A 17,428-nucleotide genomic window follows, 5' to 3' on the forward strand; every position below is an offset into this window, starting at 1 on the left:
TTCATTTATGCATATAAGTGGTTTTGATCAAATTCTCTCTCCTAGCCTTCCCTACCCCCTTCTAATTTCATGTTCTCTCTAACCTAAAATTACCAAGTTTCATTAAAATATCCAAGGTCTCATAACTGGATGTTCATGTAAAATCAAAATACGTCACTTTCTTATTCCAGGAAAGAAGAACCAGGGCCCAGTCATAGAAATTCAGAATCCGCATTAATAACTAAGTAAGAAAATGCCTCATGCGCTTGTCTGCTGTAGTCTCACTGAGGCGTCTCCTCACCTAGGTCTTCCTTTTCTCAGGCAACTCGAACTTGTGTCAAGTTGACAAAAACCTAGCCAACCAAGGCATAAAAGCAGAAGGCAGGCTGTTGCAGGGCTCACGGGCTACAGAGATGGCGTATAGGAAGGGAAATAACAAAACTAAAATTTCCCGAAACATGCTGAAACCTAATCGTCTGTGTAGAATAAAAAGTGAACAGAGCAGATCATACATCTGCAATGTGATGCCACCTTTTGACTTCTGTTAGTGGTTTTGAAATCTTGGCAAAAATGCAATTTAACCATTAAGAGTTATGAAATGCATCAGGGCTTACAAAACCTGCATTTCTACACGAGTTTGTCTTATTAGATTAAAACTGAGTGGGCACAGGATGGGGTGGGTGTGGAGAGCTGGGGAAGGGGAGTGACTCTGATCAAAACACTGTGTAATTCTCAAAGAGCTAAAGGAAGGCAGTTTCCTTATTATTTAATAGTGCCAAGTATGATAGCCCGTCCCTGCATCTTAAACAGTTGCTCTGATTTCTTAACAGTAACAGGACGTTTCATCCTGAGAACCTTCCACAACACATTTAAAACTTAACTTCCTACAAGACATTTAGGTAATAGGAACTTACCTGAGGTTTGAGGAGTTTACTACTTGAGTTTAGTATAAATCGCATAGGAACATGGATGCATTTCATTATTAAAAAACAATATATTTGGAATCTTATACTTGAAGTCTGGGCTATATTCCCCAGAACCCTCAAAACTAGTAACAGCGTAAGAAAAAGATTGTCCAAGAAACTTCCTTTTCAGGGAAGCTTGTCTTACTCAGACAAGAGCACAGTGAAAAGTGCTGCTATGTCTTCAAAACTGGGTTTTTATTTTATTTTATGAATAAACCCAGTAGTTGTGCTGAATCAGTGTATACAATATGAGAGACAACAATTATACAGAAAATGAAAGATGCTGAAATTTTTAATACTTCGCATATTCAAGGATCATCTTCAAGAGATAAAAGTTTTTTTTGTTTTGTTTTGTTCTATATCAGTTCAGATTTGTTTCTTTATTTTTTATTGGATATTTTCTTTACTTACATTTTGAATATTATCCCCTTTCCTGGTTTCCCATCTGGAATCCCCCTATTCCATCCCCACTCCCCCTGCCTCTAAGAGAGTGCCCCCCCACTTCCTCTTATCCACCCCCCCCCCCCGCATTCTTTAGGTCTTTTTCTAACTACTCCATTGGGGATCTCATTCTCAGTCCAATGGTTTGTTGAGGCATACAAATCTGTATTTCTCAGGATATGACAGAGCCTCTCAGAAGACAGCTAGATCAGGCTCCTGTTAGCATGCACTTCTTGGCATCCACAATATTGTCTGGGTTTGGTGACTATATATGGGATGGATCCCCAGGTAGGGCAGTCTTTAGATGACCTTTCCTTCAGTCTCGGCTCCACACATTATATTTCCTCCTGTGAATATTTTGTTCCCCTTTCTAAGAAGGACTAAAGCATCCACTCTTTGGTCTTCCATCTTGAGCTTCATGTGATCTGTGGATTGTATCTTGGGTATTCCAAGCTTTTGGGATAATATCCACTTATCAGTGAGTGCATACCATGTGTGTTCTTTTGTAATTGGGTTACTTCACCAGGATATTTTCTAATTCTATCCATTTGCCTAGGAATTCCATGAATCATTGTTTTTAATAGATGAATAGTACCCCATTGTGTAAATGTACCACATTTTCTGTATCCATTCCTCTGTTGAAGGACATATAGGTTCTTTCTAGCTTCTGGCTATTATAAATAAGACTGCTATGAACATATTGGAGCATGTGTCCTTGTTATATATTGAAGCATGTGAAACTTGAAGCAATCCCACTAAAATCAGGGACTAGACAAGGATGCCCACTCTCTCCCAATCTATTGAAAATAGTACTCAAAGTTCTAGCCAGAGCAATTAGACAGCAAAAGAAGGTCAAAGGGATATAGTTTGTAAAGGAGAAAGTCAAAATATCACTATTTGCAGATGATATGATAGTATACTTAAGTGACCCCAAAAATCCACCAGAGAACTCCTACAGCTCATAAACAACTTCAGCAAAGTACCTGGATATAAAATTAACCCAAGCAAATTAGTAGCCTTCTTCTTCAAAGGATAAACAGGCTGAGAACGAAATTAGGGAAATGACTCCCTTCATAATAGTCCCAAGCAGTATAAAATACCTTGGTGTGACTCGAACCAAAAAATTGAAAGATCTATATGACAAGAACTTCAAGTCTCTGAAGAAAAAAATTGAAAATGATCTCAGAAGATGGAATGATCTCCCATGCTCATGGATTGGCAGGATTAATGCAGTAAAAATGGCCATCTTGCCAGAAGCATCTACAGATTCAATGCAATCCCCATCAAAATTCCAACTCAATTCTTCATAAAGTTGGAAGGAACAATTTGCAAATTCATTTAGAATAGCAAAAAACTCAGGATATCGAAAACTATTCTCAACAATAAAAGAACTGGGGGAAGTTCTTGACCTCAAGCAGTATTACAGAGCTATCATGATAAGAGCTGTATGGTATTGGTACAGAGGCAAGCATGTAGATCAGTGGAACAGAATTGAAGACCCAGAAATGAACCCACACACCTAAGGTCAATTGATCTTTGACAAAGGAGCTAAAAATTCCCAATGGAAAAAGGACAGCATTTTTAACAAATGGTGCTGGTTCAACTGGCAGTCAGCATGCAGAAGACTGCAAATTGACCCATTCTTACCGCCCTGCACAAAGCTCAAGTCCAAGTGGGTGAAGGACCTCCATATAAATCCAGATGCACTGAAACTAATAGAAGAGCAAGTGGGCACACATGGGCACAGGGAAAAATTTCCTGAATGGAAAACCAATGGCTTATGCTCTAAGATCAAGAATCAACACATGGGGCCTCATCTTTTTTGATAACTTTTGGTTGGAAATTTACTTTATTCAATATTAGAATAGCCACTCCAGCTTGCTTCTTGGCGCTGTTTGCTTGGAAGTTTTTTTTCCCACCCTTTAACTCTGAGATAGTGTCTGTCTTTGTCTCTTAGATGAGTTTCCTGTATGCAGCAAAAGGCTGGATTTTGTTTATGTATCCAGTCTGATAGCCTATGTCTCTTTATTGGGGAGTTGAGTCCATTTATGTTAATAGATATCAAGGAATAGTTGTTTCTGTTTCCTGCCATTATTGCTTTTTGTGGGTTGAGTTGTGTCTGTGTCTTTTTCTTCTTTTAGTTTTCTTGTTTAGGAGTTTTCTTGTTTTTACTAGGCTGTATTTTCTCTCATTGTATTGGGTTTTCCACCTATAATTCGTTGTAGTGCTGGTTTTGTGGTCAGATATTGTGTAAATTTTGATTTGTCTTGAAATATCTTCATCTCTCCATCGATGGTGATTGATAGTTTTGCTGGGTATAGCAGCTTGGGCTGGCACTTGTGTTCTCTTAGGGTGTGCATGATGTCTGTCCAGGCTCTTCTAGCTTTCATAGTCTCTGTTGAGAAATTGGGTGTGAGTCTGATTGGCCTGCCTTTATATGTTACCTGACCTTGTTCCCTTACTGCTTTTAGTATTCTTTCTTTGCTTTGGGCACTTGATGTTTTTACTATTATGTGTCGGGAGGTATTTCTTTTCTGGTCCAACCTATTTGGAATTCTGAAGGCTTCTTTTATGCTCGTGGTCATCTCATTCTTGAGGGTAGGGAAGTTTTCTTCTACGATTTTGTTGAAGATATTTACTGTGCCTCTTAGTTGATACTCTTCTCCCTCTTCTATTCCTATTATCCTTAGGTTTGGTCTTCTCATTGTGTCCTGGATTTCCTGGACATTTTGGGTTAGGATCTTTTTGTTTTTTGCATCTTCTCTGGCTGTTTTGTCTATGTTTACAATGTTGTCTTCTGCCCCCGAGATTCTCTCTTCCATCTCTTGTAATCTATTGGAAATGCTTGCTTCTGTGATTCCTGATTTCTTTTTTAGGTGTTCTACCTCTAGGGTTATCTCTTTTTGTGTTTTCTTTATTGTGTCAATTTCTGTTTTAAATTCCCTCTTCCATTCTTTCATCTCTTTGATTCTGTTTTCCTCTAGTTCTTTGAGTTCTTTGAGTGTTTTTCTTGTTTCCTCTTTAAAAGCTTCTGAATCTTTTTGCTTTTCCTCCCGTTCTTGTTTAGGTATCTCTATCAGCATCTTGAGGTATGATTTCAGGTCTGTGTTTTCCTTTTCTGGAGTGTTTGGAATTCCGATGTTTGCTGTTATGGGAGAGCTGGGTACTGGTGTTGCCAGGTTGTCTTGGTTTCCTTGGGATATACTCTTTCGCTTTCCTCTTGCCATTTTGTTTTCAGTGATATGTTCTTGCCTTTCCCTTGTATCTGGTCTGTGTCCCTGGATCTCCACTGGTCCAGGTGGCAGATGGGTCGAGCCCTGTTCTATGTCTCAGAGTCGCCGGGTGGGAACAGATGTTCCAAAGTTCTGTTCCTGGTCGCTGGATCAGACAGGGCGGGGCAGGGCAAGGCAGGGGGTGCACTTTCCGTGTGCACTCCGCAGAGATCTCTCTGCTCCCTGGCAGCCCAGGTCTCCCACCCACCAGTTGCTCAGCCTCTACCCACATGGGGCCTCAAAAAAGGCAAAAGTTTTCTTTTGAAGGAACAAATCCATACAGGTAACATATTAGAACTTTGAAACTGCCACAACCCTAGAACTTAATTTTTTACAAAAAAGGAAGAAGCAGTGCGTAGTTAATAACCCCGGCACACTGTATTTGCCTCTCTGTGGTTTAAGCTTTTGTCCCTGAGGCTAAGTGTAAATATGTGTTTGTTTCAGGCTGTGTGTTATACCCCACACTAAATATGTGTGTTTGTTTCATTTTCAGTCCTGTCTATGTGCCTGTCGCTGAGCTTTCTGTCAAGTATTTTTCATATTTATTCATAGATAATTGTTTTTTGGAATTTGTAAACAGGGCATTTTAAAGATAAATGAAAATAAGATGGAACCCACTTCACTGCAGCGGAAATTTCCGGAATGGATGTCTACACAAATTAAAAGATGTGCTACAGAAGAACCGGTAATTGTTCATTGATTATTTGTCCAAATAGGAAATCTTGTTTGAGTTTGACTATGCAGTGATCCACCCCATTTGCTTGTGAGCTTCCGGTCATTGTTGAGGTAAAACTTTCTGTTGTGTGAATGAATCAGGACCAAGTTGTTGAAAGGTAAATGGGACGCAATGTTAAATATATTTTATGAAATGAGATTCCCTTGTGTATCTCCTCCTTTATAGTTAGCATCCACAGCTGATGTATTGGTTTGCTCCAGTTCACACAATAATTCATACAATGTTATTGTTGGTGATTTTTTTTCGTTAAAATAGTTTGAGTCCTTGGAATCTTAATTAGCCACCAACATTTTAAGCATCTAGGATGTTAATATAATTATCAGGAAAAAAAAAAAGAACCCAAGTAAATTAATGACTTCACAAAAGTGAGATTGGAAGTTTGTAAATAGAATTGTGTAGAAAAATAGCTTTATGATAGTATGGCTTTACCTTTTTAAACTGACCTTACGGCTTTTTACTCTGTAAGATAAAACTTAGCACTATGACTTTCTTCAATGGACTTTATTATTTCAGTGAACACTTACTACTTCCTATGATATTTATTTGTGTTTGTTTTGGATTTTGCTCAACTCAAGGCATGCATTCAGAAGAGTGTTCTCGAAGACGACCTCCCATTCTTAGAGTTTACTGGATCTATTGTTTATAGTTATGAAGCTAGTGACTGCTCTTTCCTGTCTGAAGACATCTGGTAAGGGATTTCAAGTTCTTCCCATTACATTTGTATTCTTAAGAAATAGTGAGTGATATTCATGAGTGCCTACGTTTACAATGGAAGTTTATTTTGGAAACATTTCTACATATATCTCTAAGTTGCATTCAACTTTTATTTATTTTTTCCTTTTCATTGGATATTTTATGTATTTATATCTCAAATGTTATGCCCTTTCCTTCCTCTCCTATACTCCCTTCTTGCTTCTATGAGGATGCTCCCACTCCCGCCCACCCTCTCCCACCTCAACACCCTGGCATTCCCCTATACTGGGGAAACAAGCCTTCACAGGACCAAGGGCTTCTCCTCCTATTAATGCCAGCCAATGCCATCCTCTGCTACATTGGCGGCTGGAGCCATGGGTCCCTCCATGTGTACTCTTTGGATGGTGGTTTAGTCCCTGGGAGATCTGGGTGTCTGGTTGGTTGATATTGTTTCTCTTCCTATGGGGTTGCAAATCCCTTCAGCCCCTTCAGACCTTTTTCTAGCTTCTCCATGGGTTGAAATTAAGTCTGTTCTCTGCATAACGGTTCTGGGAGTGGAGCCCTAATGAGCCAAACACTTGTATTTAGGCTTCACCTCCCAGCAATGCTCTATTGAAGATTCTGTTTTCATGGGGATTTTGGATAGGATATTCGTATCCCAGCACCTTGTGAAATTAGGATTCTGGAGTAATGCAATCTAAGCCTCTTGAAGTAGAGTACACTGAGTAGTAATAAATTAATTTAGATCACCGAAATGACTGCATGTGTCATTTAGATTTTTAACTATTTTCATTTGGGTTTCTAAAAACCAGATGTAAATAAAGCTGTTCCTCAGTGTCCTCCTGGTGGTTGGTAAATATAATCTAGAAGCAGCATTTAGGTGTCTTTACTTCCATTCTAGTCAATGGTTGTGTCTGGGCTTCATTTTGCTGCACTAAAATTAGACTCACAGAATAAGTAAATCTATTATACATGGTTATATATTGACCTCACCATGTTTCCTTTGAGTTGCTATGGTATGATGTGTTTGTATTAGTTAGAGGTGTTGGTTTTTTTTTTTTTTTTTTTTTTTTTTTTTTTTTTTTTTGGATAAGAATTGATGGAATGAATATGTATATATATTAAATGGGGATTTATTAATTTGGCTTTACAGGATGTCTCTTGTCCAACAGTGGCTGTTCCCCAACAAAGGTTAAGAATCCTTTTTTCTTGTGTTTGTTCATTCCGGGAGGCTGGGTGTCTGAGTCAGTCTTCAGTCTGCAGGGGAGTCCTAAAGAAGCTGGTTCTAACACCAGCGAAGGAGTGCCTTAGCAGCAAGATAGACAGACTTGCCAGCAAGAGTGAGGACAAGCAGACAGAAAGCAAAGGCTTCCCTCTTTCATGCCCTTTTAGGTGGGACACCATCAGAAAGTAACCCAGATTTAGGACATTTTTCTTACATTAAGTAATCCAATCAAGAAAAGCCCTCATGGCGAGCCCAGGGCTTGTATTTTAGTTGATTGCAAATGTAGGCAAGTAGACAGTCAAGATTAGCTGAGGACAGTAAGATTTAGTGGGTTGAATAACTGTATAACATTTTGAAGCGCTGTGTTCATCTTATGAAAGGCAGGCTTTGTTTGCTTCACATTCCTTTTCATGTGGTCACTTTGGAGATATTTGGATCGGGGTTGGAAAATAGCTCAGTGTTAAGAGCAGGGAGTGCTATGCCGGGCACCCCAGTCTGGTTCCCAGTACAGATATTGATGGCTCACAGACCTGTTTTCTATGACTCCAGCCGCAGGGCGTCTGACTCCCTCTTCTGCACCCTGTAGGCACCTGTGCTCATGTGCATATATGCACCCCTCTCCCAGTACATGCCTACCTAGAAGAACAAAACTCTTAAAGAATAGTTTTATATCAGGGCCAGTGAAATGGCTCAGTGGGTAACAGGACCCCCCACCAAGCTCGGGGATCTGAGTTCCTTTCCCATTCTAACCTCAGAGGCTCATGGTGGAAGCCAAGAGCTGATCCTGAGTTCGACATGCATGGGGCCACCAAAACAACAACAACAACAACAAAACCAACCAACCAACCAACCAACCAATCAACCAAACCAAAAAAAACCAAAGCAATTTAAAAAAGATTTTTACACCATGGGGTTTCAACAGTTTGTATAGTGAGGTTTGTGCTGATCCTGCTTGGGGGTCATTGACTTTTTTTTTTTTTTTTTTAATTTCTGGGTTTAATAGTTTTTGTCAAAACTGACAATTATCTTCCGTATTTTTTTCTCTTCATTACTATGCTTTTCTGGGACTCTGGTAAACATAAATCAGATTGCTGGATACTATTTCTTATAAGTTTTCTTCTCTTTTTCTTTATGCTTCAGTTTGAATTTTTCTTTTGCTATATCTTTAAGTTAATCACCTATGTTTTTCTGTAGTGTCTAATCTACTGTATATCCTTCCCTGTGAATTTTTAATTTTCATTGTATTTCTCTCTTTTTGTTATTGAAAATAATTTTTTATACAACATATTCTGACTATGGTTTTCCCTTCCCCCAACTGATCCCACATCCTCTCTACCTCAACAGAAAAGAAAGAGCCAAAGAAAAAGCAAAGGAAACACATACAGATGCAAAGAAACACACTTGTATACGCAGGAATCTCATAAATACAGAGACTCAGGAACCAGAATATATAAAAATAAAGACCTGTTACGTTAAAACAAAAAAGGTTCATTTTGTGTTGGCCATTTACCCTGGGCCCAGGGCCTGCTGTTGAGTGTGGCTTATTCCTCAGCGATACTGCTGGAGAACCTTTGCGAGTGGTTATAGATTGGAGATAACTTCTGGGCTCCTGTTGCAGTAAATATTGAAAGGATGGCTTATCCCTTTATTGACCCCCAAGGTCTCACTGCATAGGCGCCACTTAGTAAGAAGCTGAACGCAGAATTCACGGACTTTGTCACTCGGTCCAAGCTCTAAGCCACCCTTTCCACGAGATTCCCTTCCCTGGGGTTCACTACGCCTGCCCTGGTGCTTCTGCTTCAGCGTGTTTCTTTACCCCATCGCCCAGCACAAACAAGACTCTAAGGCCTGATAGCTTTTCATATAGGTTTATATATCAAACTCTCAATCCACACACCCTCTACACAATAAGAATACATCTAACAGACAAAGATACAAACTGCCCTTCTTTAAGAGGTAAAAGACCTATAAAGTCTCTTAAAAATATTTAAATTTACCTAACACCAATTAGGGCCACCATGATCCAGGTCTGCTTTCTCCAGCTCCATCTTGATCTTCTCCCTTGGAATCTCCTCCTCTTCCATTTTCCTAGCCTTTCCCCACCTACCTCTCCACTGTCCAGTCACGTATCGACTTAACATAAATCTACAGGACCGGGCCTGGGACTTTATGTGGTTTAGGCCTGTGTAGACCCTGTACGTGCTGCCGCGTGAAAGTCCTGAGGTTCATCAGCCCTGCTGTGTCTAGGTCTTATTTTCTTGGTGTCCTCTATCCCCACTGGGTCCTGCAGCCTTTCTGCCTCCTTCTCTGCTAAGTTTCCTGAGCCATGTGGAGAGGGCTTTGATGGAGGCGTCCTGTTTAGGACCGAGAGTTCCAAGGTCTCTCACTCTCTGCACATTGTCCAGTTGTGGGTCTCTGTTTGTTCCCATCTCCTATGGGAGGCAGCTTCTCTGATGACAGCTGGGCAAGACACTGAGCTATGAGCATAAAAAACCTTCTAATTTGCTACTCATCTTGTACATGCTTTCTTTTAGATTCCTGAACATATTTATGATTTATAATACTTTTGTTTGTTTTTGTATTGTTTCGAGCAGGGGCTTATGTAGCCTAGGCTGTACTTGAACTTACTGTATAGCTGAGGACCATCTTAGTTCCTGATGCGTTTGCCTATACCTCCATGTGCTGGGATTACTGACTTGTGCCACCAGGCCCAGCTGTGACCGTAATGTACAGTTCAGTGGGGGTTCAGCTCCTCACCCCCATCCCCACTGAATGACCCCTACCCTGCCTACTGATTATGTTTATGTTTAACTCAGGTCCAGGCTGTTGAGCTTTTTGGTCTGGTGGTGTGTGATTTTTACCTTGCTATATTTTTCTTGCTTTCTATGAATAGAGATTTTGTGCAATGACTTACCTGGAGATGGGCTTTGTATTTGGAGGCTTGCTTTTAGACCTTAGTAGGCCTGTAATTGCTTTTGTCCAAGGTAATTTAGTTCTATCAGGTGTAGTCCTAACGGAGGCTGCTAATCATTCCTGGAGTTCAGCAGGAACGTCTGCTGAGACGTGAGAACTTCCAGTGTCTTACCCTGTCTGAGGACTGCACAGCTTAGAGTTACACTATTCCCTGCCTGGCTCTCAGGATCCCAGAGTTACTGTGGATACTCACGACTGCTCACAGTGCCCAGCTGTCTGCCCCCACCTCAGGGCAGTCCTTTCTCTGTTGTCTATGAGGCATTCTAGAACCAGCGACTACTGTGGGACTGTCATCTTGTTCTGAGAACAGTAAATTTAGATATGTTTGTACAACTTCTTGTCTCTTTTTAGTGGAAGAATAAGTACTTCCTGTAAATTTCATCTTAGTCCGAGGTTCTAGTTGATATTCTTTTATGTTTGTAATACATTTTTAATCAAAAATTGTAAGCCAGGCATGGAAACAGTAGTAAACAAAATAGCCACATCTTATCTAATTATTTTAAATCTTTACTATTTAGTGTGTGTGTGCGCGCTTATGTGTGTAGGTGCATATTTGGTCAGAGGACATTAAATCTTTATTATTTAGTGTGTGTGTGTGTGTGTGTGTGTGTGTGCGCGCGTGCACGCACGCGCATGCACATAGGTACTCACTCATGTGTGTAGCTGTATGCTTGGTCAGAGTACAGCTTTCAGAAGTGGGTTCTTTCCTTCTATTATGTGTCCAAATTTAAAATAAAAAAGTAAAATCTTACTTATACCTTCCTAAATTTACTTTCTTCCAGCCCCTGTGATACTTTAAAATAACATGTCATGAATTTAGAATTTAGTATTCCTTTATATTGTGATATTTTTGATTTAAAAACTATATGGGTTTCTTAGAACTTGTCTTTTTCACTTGATCAAGTTTTGAGAAATTTTCTTTTTGATCTATGTAGTTCCATTACTATTTTATATGCTACTGTTTCTGTTTTTGGCATGCTGTAGTTTATTTATTCTTTTTTATGATAATTTAGTTTATTTCCAGTCCCCCTACCCTGCAAAAGGAGCACTGGAGTTTGGTCTGTAGGCAGGCATGGGAATACATGTTTTGATTGATGATTGATGTGGGAGAGACCAGCTCACTTTAGGCAGTGTCATCATCCCCTGGGAGTTGGTCCTGCCTCATGTAAAAAAGCAAACTGAACAAGCCAGTTAGCAGTGTTTCCCTATGGCCTCTGCTTCAGCTTCCGCTTCTGGGTATCTGCCTTGAGTTCCTGCCCTACTTCCCTTCATGATGGAATGTGACATGTAAGCTTAAACAAACCTTTCTTCCCAAGTTGCTCTTGGATGTGGTGTTTATCACAGCAATAGATAGCAAACTAAGTCGTTAATCCACTGAGCTGTCTCACCTTTTTAGAGTGGTTTGAGTAAGAATGGCTCTCAAAGGCTCATGCATTGAAGGGTCAGTCACCAGGGAGTGGAACTCTGACAGGGTTAGAATAGTGGTTCTCAACTTGAGAGTCCCAATGTCTGTAGACATTAAGTGATCCTTTTACAGATACCCTGCATACCAAGTATTTACATCATGATTCATAACAGCAACAAAATTACAGTTATGAAGTATCAACAAAATAATTTTATGGTTGGGAGTCATTAGGAAGGTTGAGAACCACTAGATTAGAAGAAATAGGAAGTATGGTCTTGTTGGAGGAAGTGTATCACTTGGGGTGGGCTTTGAGGTTTCAACAGCCTATGCTTTTGAACAGACCTTTTAAACAAGAACAGACTCCTTGTTCTCTTCCTGCTGCTCAGGATATAACTCTCAGCTACTGCTGCAGTGCTGGGCTTTACTCCATGATGATAATGGGCTAACCCTCAGAACTGTAAGTCAGCCACGGATTAGATGCCTTATTTCATGAGCATTGTCATGGTCATGGTATCCCTGCAGAAGTACAGCAGTGACTAAGATAGAAGTCTTCTTAGTGACTTTGAGAAGCACCTTTTAATATTGTACGTCTGCTTACTAACTACATGCTGCATGTGCCACAGATATGCTCTCTAGTTGTTGGGTTGTCCTTTCATTTGTGAGGATGTCATTAGTCATGGAAAAGAAAAAATTCATGCAGTTAATCCACACAATTTTCCCTTTGATAGCATGCGTCTGTCTGATGGAGATGTGGTAGGATTTGACATGGAATGGCCGCCCATATACAAGCCAGGGAAGCAAAGCAAGGTCGCTGTGATTCAGTTGTGTGTGTCTGAGAGCAAATGTTACTTGTTTCACATTTCTTCCATGTCAGGTTGGTATCTCCGCTTCATTTTCATGTGGCCATAAATAATAACATAGCAACTTTCTTCTGTAAAATTACGGTCTTTTATTGACAGGCCTTCTTTCATGATCTTATATTTATTTAAGCATTTATATTTATTTTTTTATTTTTTAAAACGACTTTATTTTACAAAACAAAGATAAATGTACAGATTTTAAACATTTTTTGCTTAAAATTATACATTTTTGTCAGTACTGTTTTTTCAGATATTAAAATAATTTTTACATAAAACCATGTGAATATATTTTTTAGTCAGTACTTGATTTTTTCAAGGGTTTGACAGTATGCATTGAAAACCTAATAGTTACAATGAGTGTATAAAGTACATGCAAAACAAAACGCAACATGGAAATAGTCAAAGTCTTCTTGTTTTGTAAATATTTTTTTTTGTTTTGTTTTCTTTATTTCTTGGACTTCATACAGTCTGTGAGTTGTTTCTGGGGGAGTGTTTATATTTTTACTTGATTTTTTTTTACTATCTTTTTTGTGTTGGAAAATAGAGAACTGAAGTTTAGAGTTCTAACTAGGAATAATTAATACAGTGCTACTGTTAGTAGCACTCAAACTCATTTTCTCTAGTCAATTTTCAGTCTGGATTCTGCATTAGCTAAGAAAAGAGACAGTTAAAGTGAAAGTGATTCTAAATTTAAGCTTAATATAAACAGTTTAACACACATATATTACACATAAAAATAGTAGATTTATTATATTTAACATTGTTATGGAAATAATAATCATGAAATGTTTCAGTTTTTCCCCAGGGATTAAAAATGTTACTAGAAAACAAATCAATTAAGAAGGCGGGTGTTGGAATTGAAGGGGACCAGTGGAAACTTCTGCGTGATTTTGATGTCAAGTTGGAGAGTTTTGTGGAGTTGACGGATGTTGCCAATGAAAAGGTAAAAGTAATATAGGCATCATTTTAATGAATTGGCAACTTGTGTTTCACAGAATGTGCGTTTTTCATCTAAATGTTGGTGTCTAGCAATACAGAAGTGAGAAGTACAATAATAAAACCCCTCCAGTTCAGAATCACTGTCTCAGCGTCCAGTCTCCTAAACAGCACCCTCCCATCTTTTCTGCCAAATTTCTTAGTTCGTGTATTGTGCATTTGAGTGTTTATTGTATTCTTACAGATTTATTCCAGTCAGCTGTCTTTTGAAAAGATGACTACAGGTCAGCTCTTGATATAGAGTGCTGAGTGTCCATTAGATCTTTAACATCCCACCTGCTTCCATTATGTTATTAATGAAATAATTACATTCTTACATTCAGCCAAGTGTTCATTTGGCTGTGAAGTAAAAAACATTTTAACCTATCCAGCTGCTTTCTAGAAACAGTGTCTTTAAAGTTTAAGCATTTTGATACCTACATTATAGAATCTTGGCGTTAAATTTCTACTGTTAACTATGAATGAAGTCTCAGTGGTGGGAAGCTTGTTTTATTGGTGGTCCCTGGGGACAGATGACAGTGACTGTGAGTGTTTGCTCTGTTCCCCTTTTACTCCTTCTAGTTGAAGTGTGCAGAGACCTGGAGCCTCAATGGTCTGGTGAAACATGTCTTGGGAAGACAGCTTTTGAAAGACAAGTCCATCCGCTGTAGCAACTGGAGTAATTTCCCCCTCTCTGATGACCAGAAACTGTATGCAGCTACTGATGCTTATGTATGTATTTAAAGACCTTTACTATGACCTCATTTTCATTTCTTGTACCAAATCACTGTAGTAAAAATTTACTGGGGTTGTGTTCTTAGCTGAAATATTTTATTTTAGTTTGGCATTAAAATTTGCTTAGGAATACAGCAAGTGAAATTCTACATGTTAAATTAGAATTTATAAAGGCAATTAATGGGTTGTTTAACTGTAGTTATTTTTACCATCACGAAGTTAAAGTGACGTCCAATTCCGGTTAAAGAATGAACTTACTGAAAACGTGAAAGGCTTTAAGCTTAGCAGGCACAAATGCTTTGATGATGTATTTTGTATACAAGCAGCTCAGAGTCAGAAAAATCATAGGCTTTCTATATTTAAACTAGCCTTATTTCCTACATTTATATTTAAAGTGTGGAAATGTAGATAAATTGCCTCCAAGTTTAGTTGTTGCTGTTCTTAGATGTATTTTCATATTCATAATCTATACATACTGACATCCAGGCTTGTCTGTGTATATTGTGCTTTTGTCTATGTGTGTTTTAACTTAAGACATCTATCTTTTGTAAGTTTCTTTGCCCTAGATCATACTTATTGATCATATATAAATATAGATATTATTTATTGATAAATATCTTGTTATTTTTTTCATTTTTTATTTGCTTTGAAGACATAGATACTCTTAATGTGTAACTAGAAAAACAAAGAAAGAGCAACAGGAAACAGGAAAACAGCTGAGCTGAGACTTGCCACAGTTCCTTTGGCTTTCTTTTCTTCCTTTCTCACTTGCTTTAGAAAATTAAAACAGACTCTCTTGCAGCTTATTCTGGTCTTGAACTATTCATATAGCCAAGGCTGGCCTTGACGTCCTGATCCTCTTACCCCTGTCTCCTTAGTATGGAGATTACAGGCTGTAGTGTCTATATTCTTGACAGTTTGTGTGACTTGATTGGTTCTGTTAAAAATACCCAGCATGCATTGTTGTTCATACACTGACTAACATTCACAATTGGTTTAATGGAATCTTTAGAATTGAATAGGATCCATCATTGAAACAGATGTTTCTCACTAGATGCTATTAGATTTTTGTTTACATATCATTTCATTTGGATACCTACTTACAATTCTGAAAATTAGTAAGTGAAAATTTAAGGCTGTACTTTACAGCCAAGGCAGCTTTAGTTTTCCAGTTGGAATAGTGCTTACACAGAGACCTGGGTCCTTGCATAATGTAATAGTTTTACTTCATTTTTGGAGAGTGTTTTGGAAATCATTCTTATAGATTTTGCTACAGAGATGACATATATATTTATTTTGGTAATCTTTAAATTGTACTTTGTTTTTCTTTTGTCTTTTTATAGGCTGGTCTTATCATCTATCAAAAATTAGGAAATTTGGGTGATGCTGTGCAAGTGTTTGCTCTAAATAAAGGTATGTTATGGCCCCAAATAAAAGCTAAAGTATGAATTCACTGTTTTGTGAGATTTTTTTCAAAATGTCAAAGTATTATGGATCTTTGCAAAATATTATGGTACATCTTAAATGTCTGAGCAGAGTTGCCATAAAGGTGAAATCCATCAGGATTAGGGGTTGGAGCTGTAGATATTTCCCTTGTGGGAAAGCAGGGCTTCCATAGCTCATTTATAGTGTTGCTGCTCTTCAGGTCCATGGAGTGACCGTGCCATTGTCCTTAATAACATCAGCGAGCCAGCCAGCTTCCTCTCGGCTGGAAACATACACATTCTTCCTACAAATGTTTAAAATGCCTTCCCTTCAACCTTTAATGTGTATCTAGTGCGTTGTAGTGTTCTGCTTTTCTGTGTTAGGCTGTTGTTTTCTTCACACAGCTTCACTGCCCTCGTCAGATGCTTTGATCTGGTAGTGATTGCAGGCGGGGTCAGTGAGTAGGTGGATAAATGTTAGCTTTTGTGCTTAAGAGACCAGTGGAACTGTAGCCATATGACGTCATATGTCTCTTCCCTCATGCTTGTAATATGGATAATAGATAATCTCATGGATGAGTTGTGACCACTAAAGGGACAAATGTTCAAAGCTTTTGTTGATGGCTAGAGAGAACCGTTAAATAGAATGACCAGTACTGATACATGATCTGAAATGCTTGAAACCGGAAGCTTTATGGGGATAACATGATTTGCATATTCATTAGTATATTTCATTGAAAAAAATTTCTGGAAGAAGTAATGCTTGAGATGAAACTGGAAATAGGAACAGACATTTGCTAGCCAAAGCCAAAGGCAAAATGCTAGGCAGATACAAAGCATCAGAGGGAAGCTCTCTAACTGTGCAATGCAGTACACTATAGACTATGACAGTCTAATGGAGGAGAGGCAGAAAAATGGAAGGCAGGCCACACTACAGAGTTTGCATGTAGCCTTCCGAAGAGCAAATTGAAGCTATTATCTATGGCTCTAAACGTGGAAGTGAAATGCGCTGTATTTAAAAACAAACTAAGCTTTAAAAACAAAACAAGCTGTAGAATAAAACATACACACTAACAAAGTGAGCCACAGAGAAAGAAAATGGATTTTAGGATTACGAAAGAATGGTGGGAAAGCCTTTTTGGAGGTTCTGACTGTAAGCCAAGAAAGAAGAAATGGCAACTTGAATTGGTTATTTGTGTCAAGGGTTGACACAGTGGGTAGCTTCATCCTACATTTAATGGAGAAGTAGAGGCAACAGAATCTGATGTAATGACAGTCATGTGTCAAAGAACAAAATTTAGGGGTAATTTTTTCCAAGACAAGGTTTCTCTGTGCATCCCTGGCTGTCCTGGGCCTCACTATATAGACCAGGCTGGCCTCAAACTCAGATATCTTCCTGCCTCTGCCTCCTGAGTGCTAGGATTACAGGTGTGCGCCACCACCACCCAGCTAGAAGTGAAGTTTATAGTTGTTTCTAGACATGTGAAAGGACAGAAAGATCTCAGATACCAAGAGGTCTGTGGCCTGTGGTCACCTAGATATGTAGGTTGTATCTCAGAATACAGTTTGAGATAAAATGCTAGGAATAAGAGTCCTGGTGTGTGATCCTTGTGGAGGAGGGGACAAACACTGTAGGAGTTGACTTAGTGTGGAAGGAAATAAGAAAGTACTGGACAATTCAAGTACCAGTGTGCAGAAAGCCAAGGGAAGATTAGATTTGAAAGAGGAGGATGTTATCAACTGTT

At 38.8% G+C, this 17,428-nt stretch overlaps 1 protein-coding gene across 3 annotated transcripts in view; it reads left to right on the forward strand.

Moving 5' to 3' along the window:
- The window catches only part of WRN (WRN RecQ like helicase), a 114,527-nt gene that overhangs the window by 14,682 nt on the left and 82,417 nt on the right, over positions 1-17,428 (forward strand). For 2 of the 3 annotated variants that reach the window (XM_080928743.1, XM_080928744.1), the window contains exons 2-7: positions 5,238-5,342; positions 5,969-6,081; positions 12,418-12,563; positions 13,344-13,492; positions 14,107-14,256; positions 15,603-15,672. In XM_080928743.1, coding sequence (XP_080784869.1) covers positions 5,265-5,342; positions 5,969-6,081; positions 12,418-12,563; positions 13,344-13,492; positions 14,107-14,256; positions 15,603-15,672 — 706 coding nt within the window. In that variant the 5' untranslated portion in view covers positions 5,238-5,264. Of the gene's footprint in view, positions 1-5,237; positions 5,343-5,968; positions 6,082-9,905; positions 10,039-12,417; positions 12,564-13,343; positions 13,493-14,106; positions 14,257-15,602; positions 15,673-17,428 lie in introns of those variants that run through there. The other variant, XM_080928745.1, reaches the window with a different exon arrangement.

This window comes from Micromys minutus, assembly GCF_963924665.1.
Source record: "Micromys minutus genome assembly, chromosome: 14".
In the NCBI taxonomy this organism is placed as follows: Eukaryota; Metazoa; Chordata; class Mammalia; order Rodentia; family Muridae; genus Micromys; species Micromys minutus.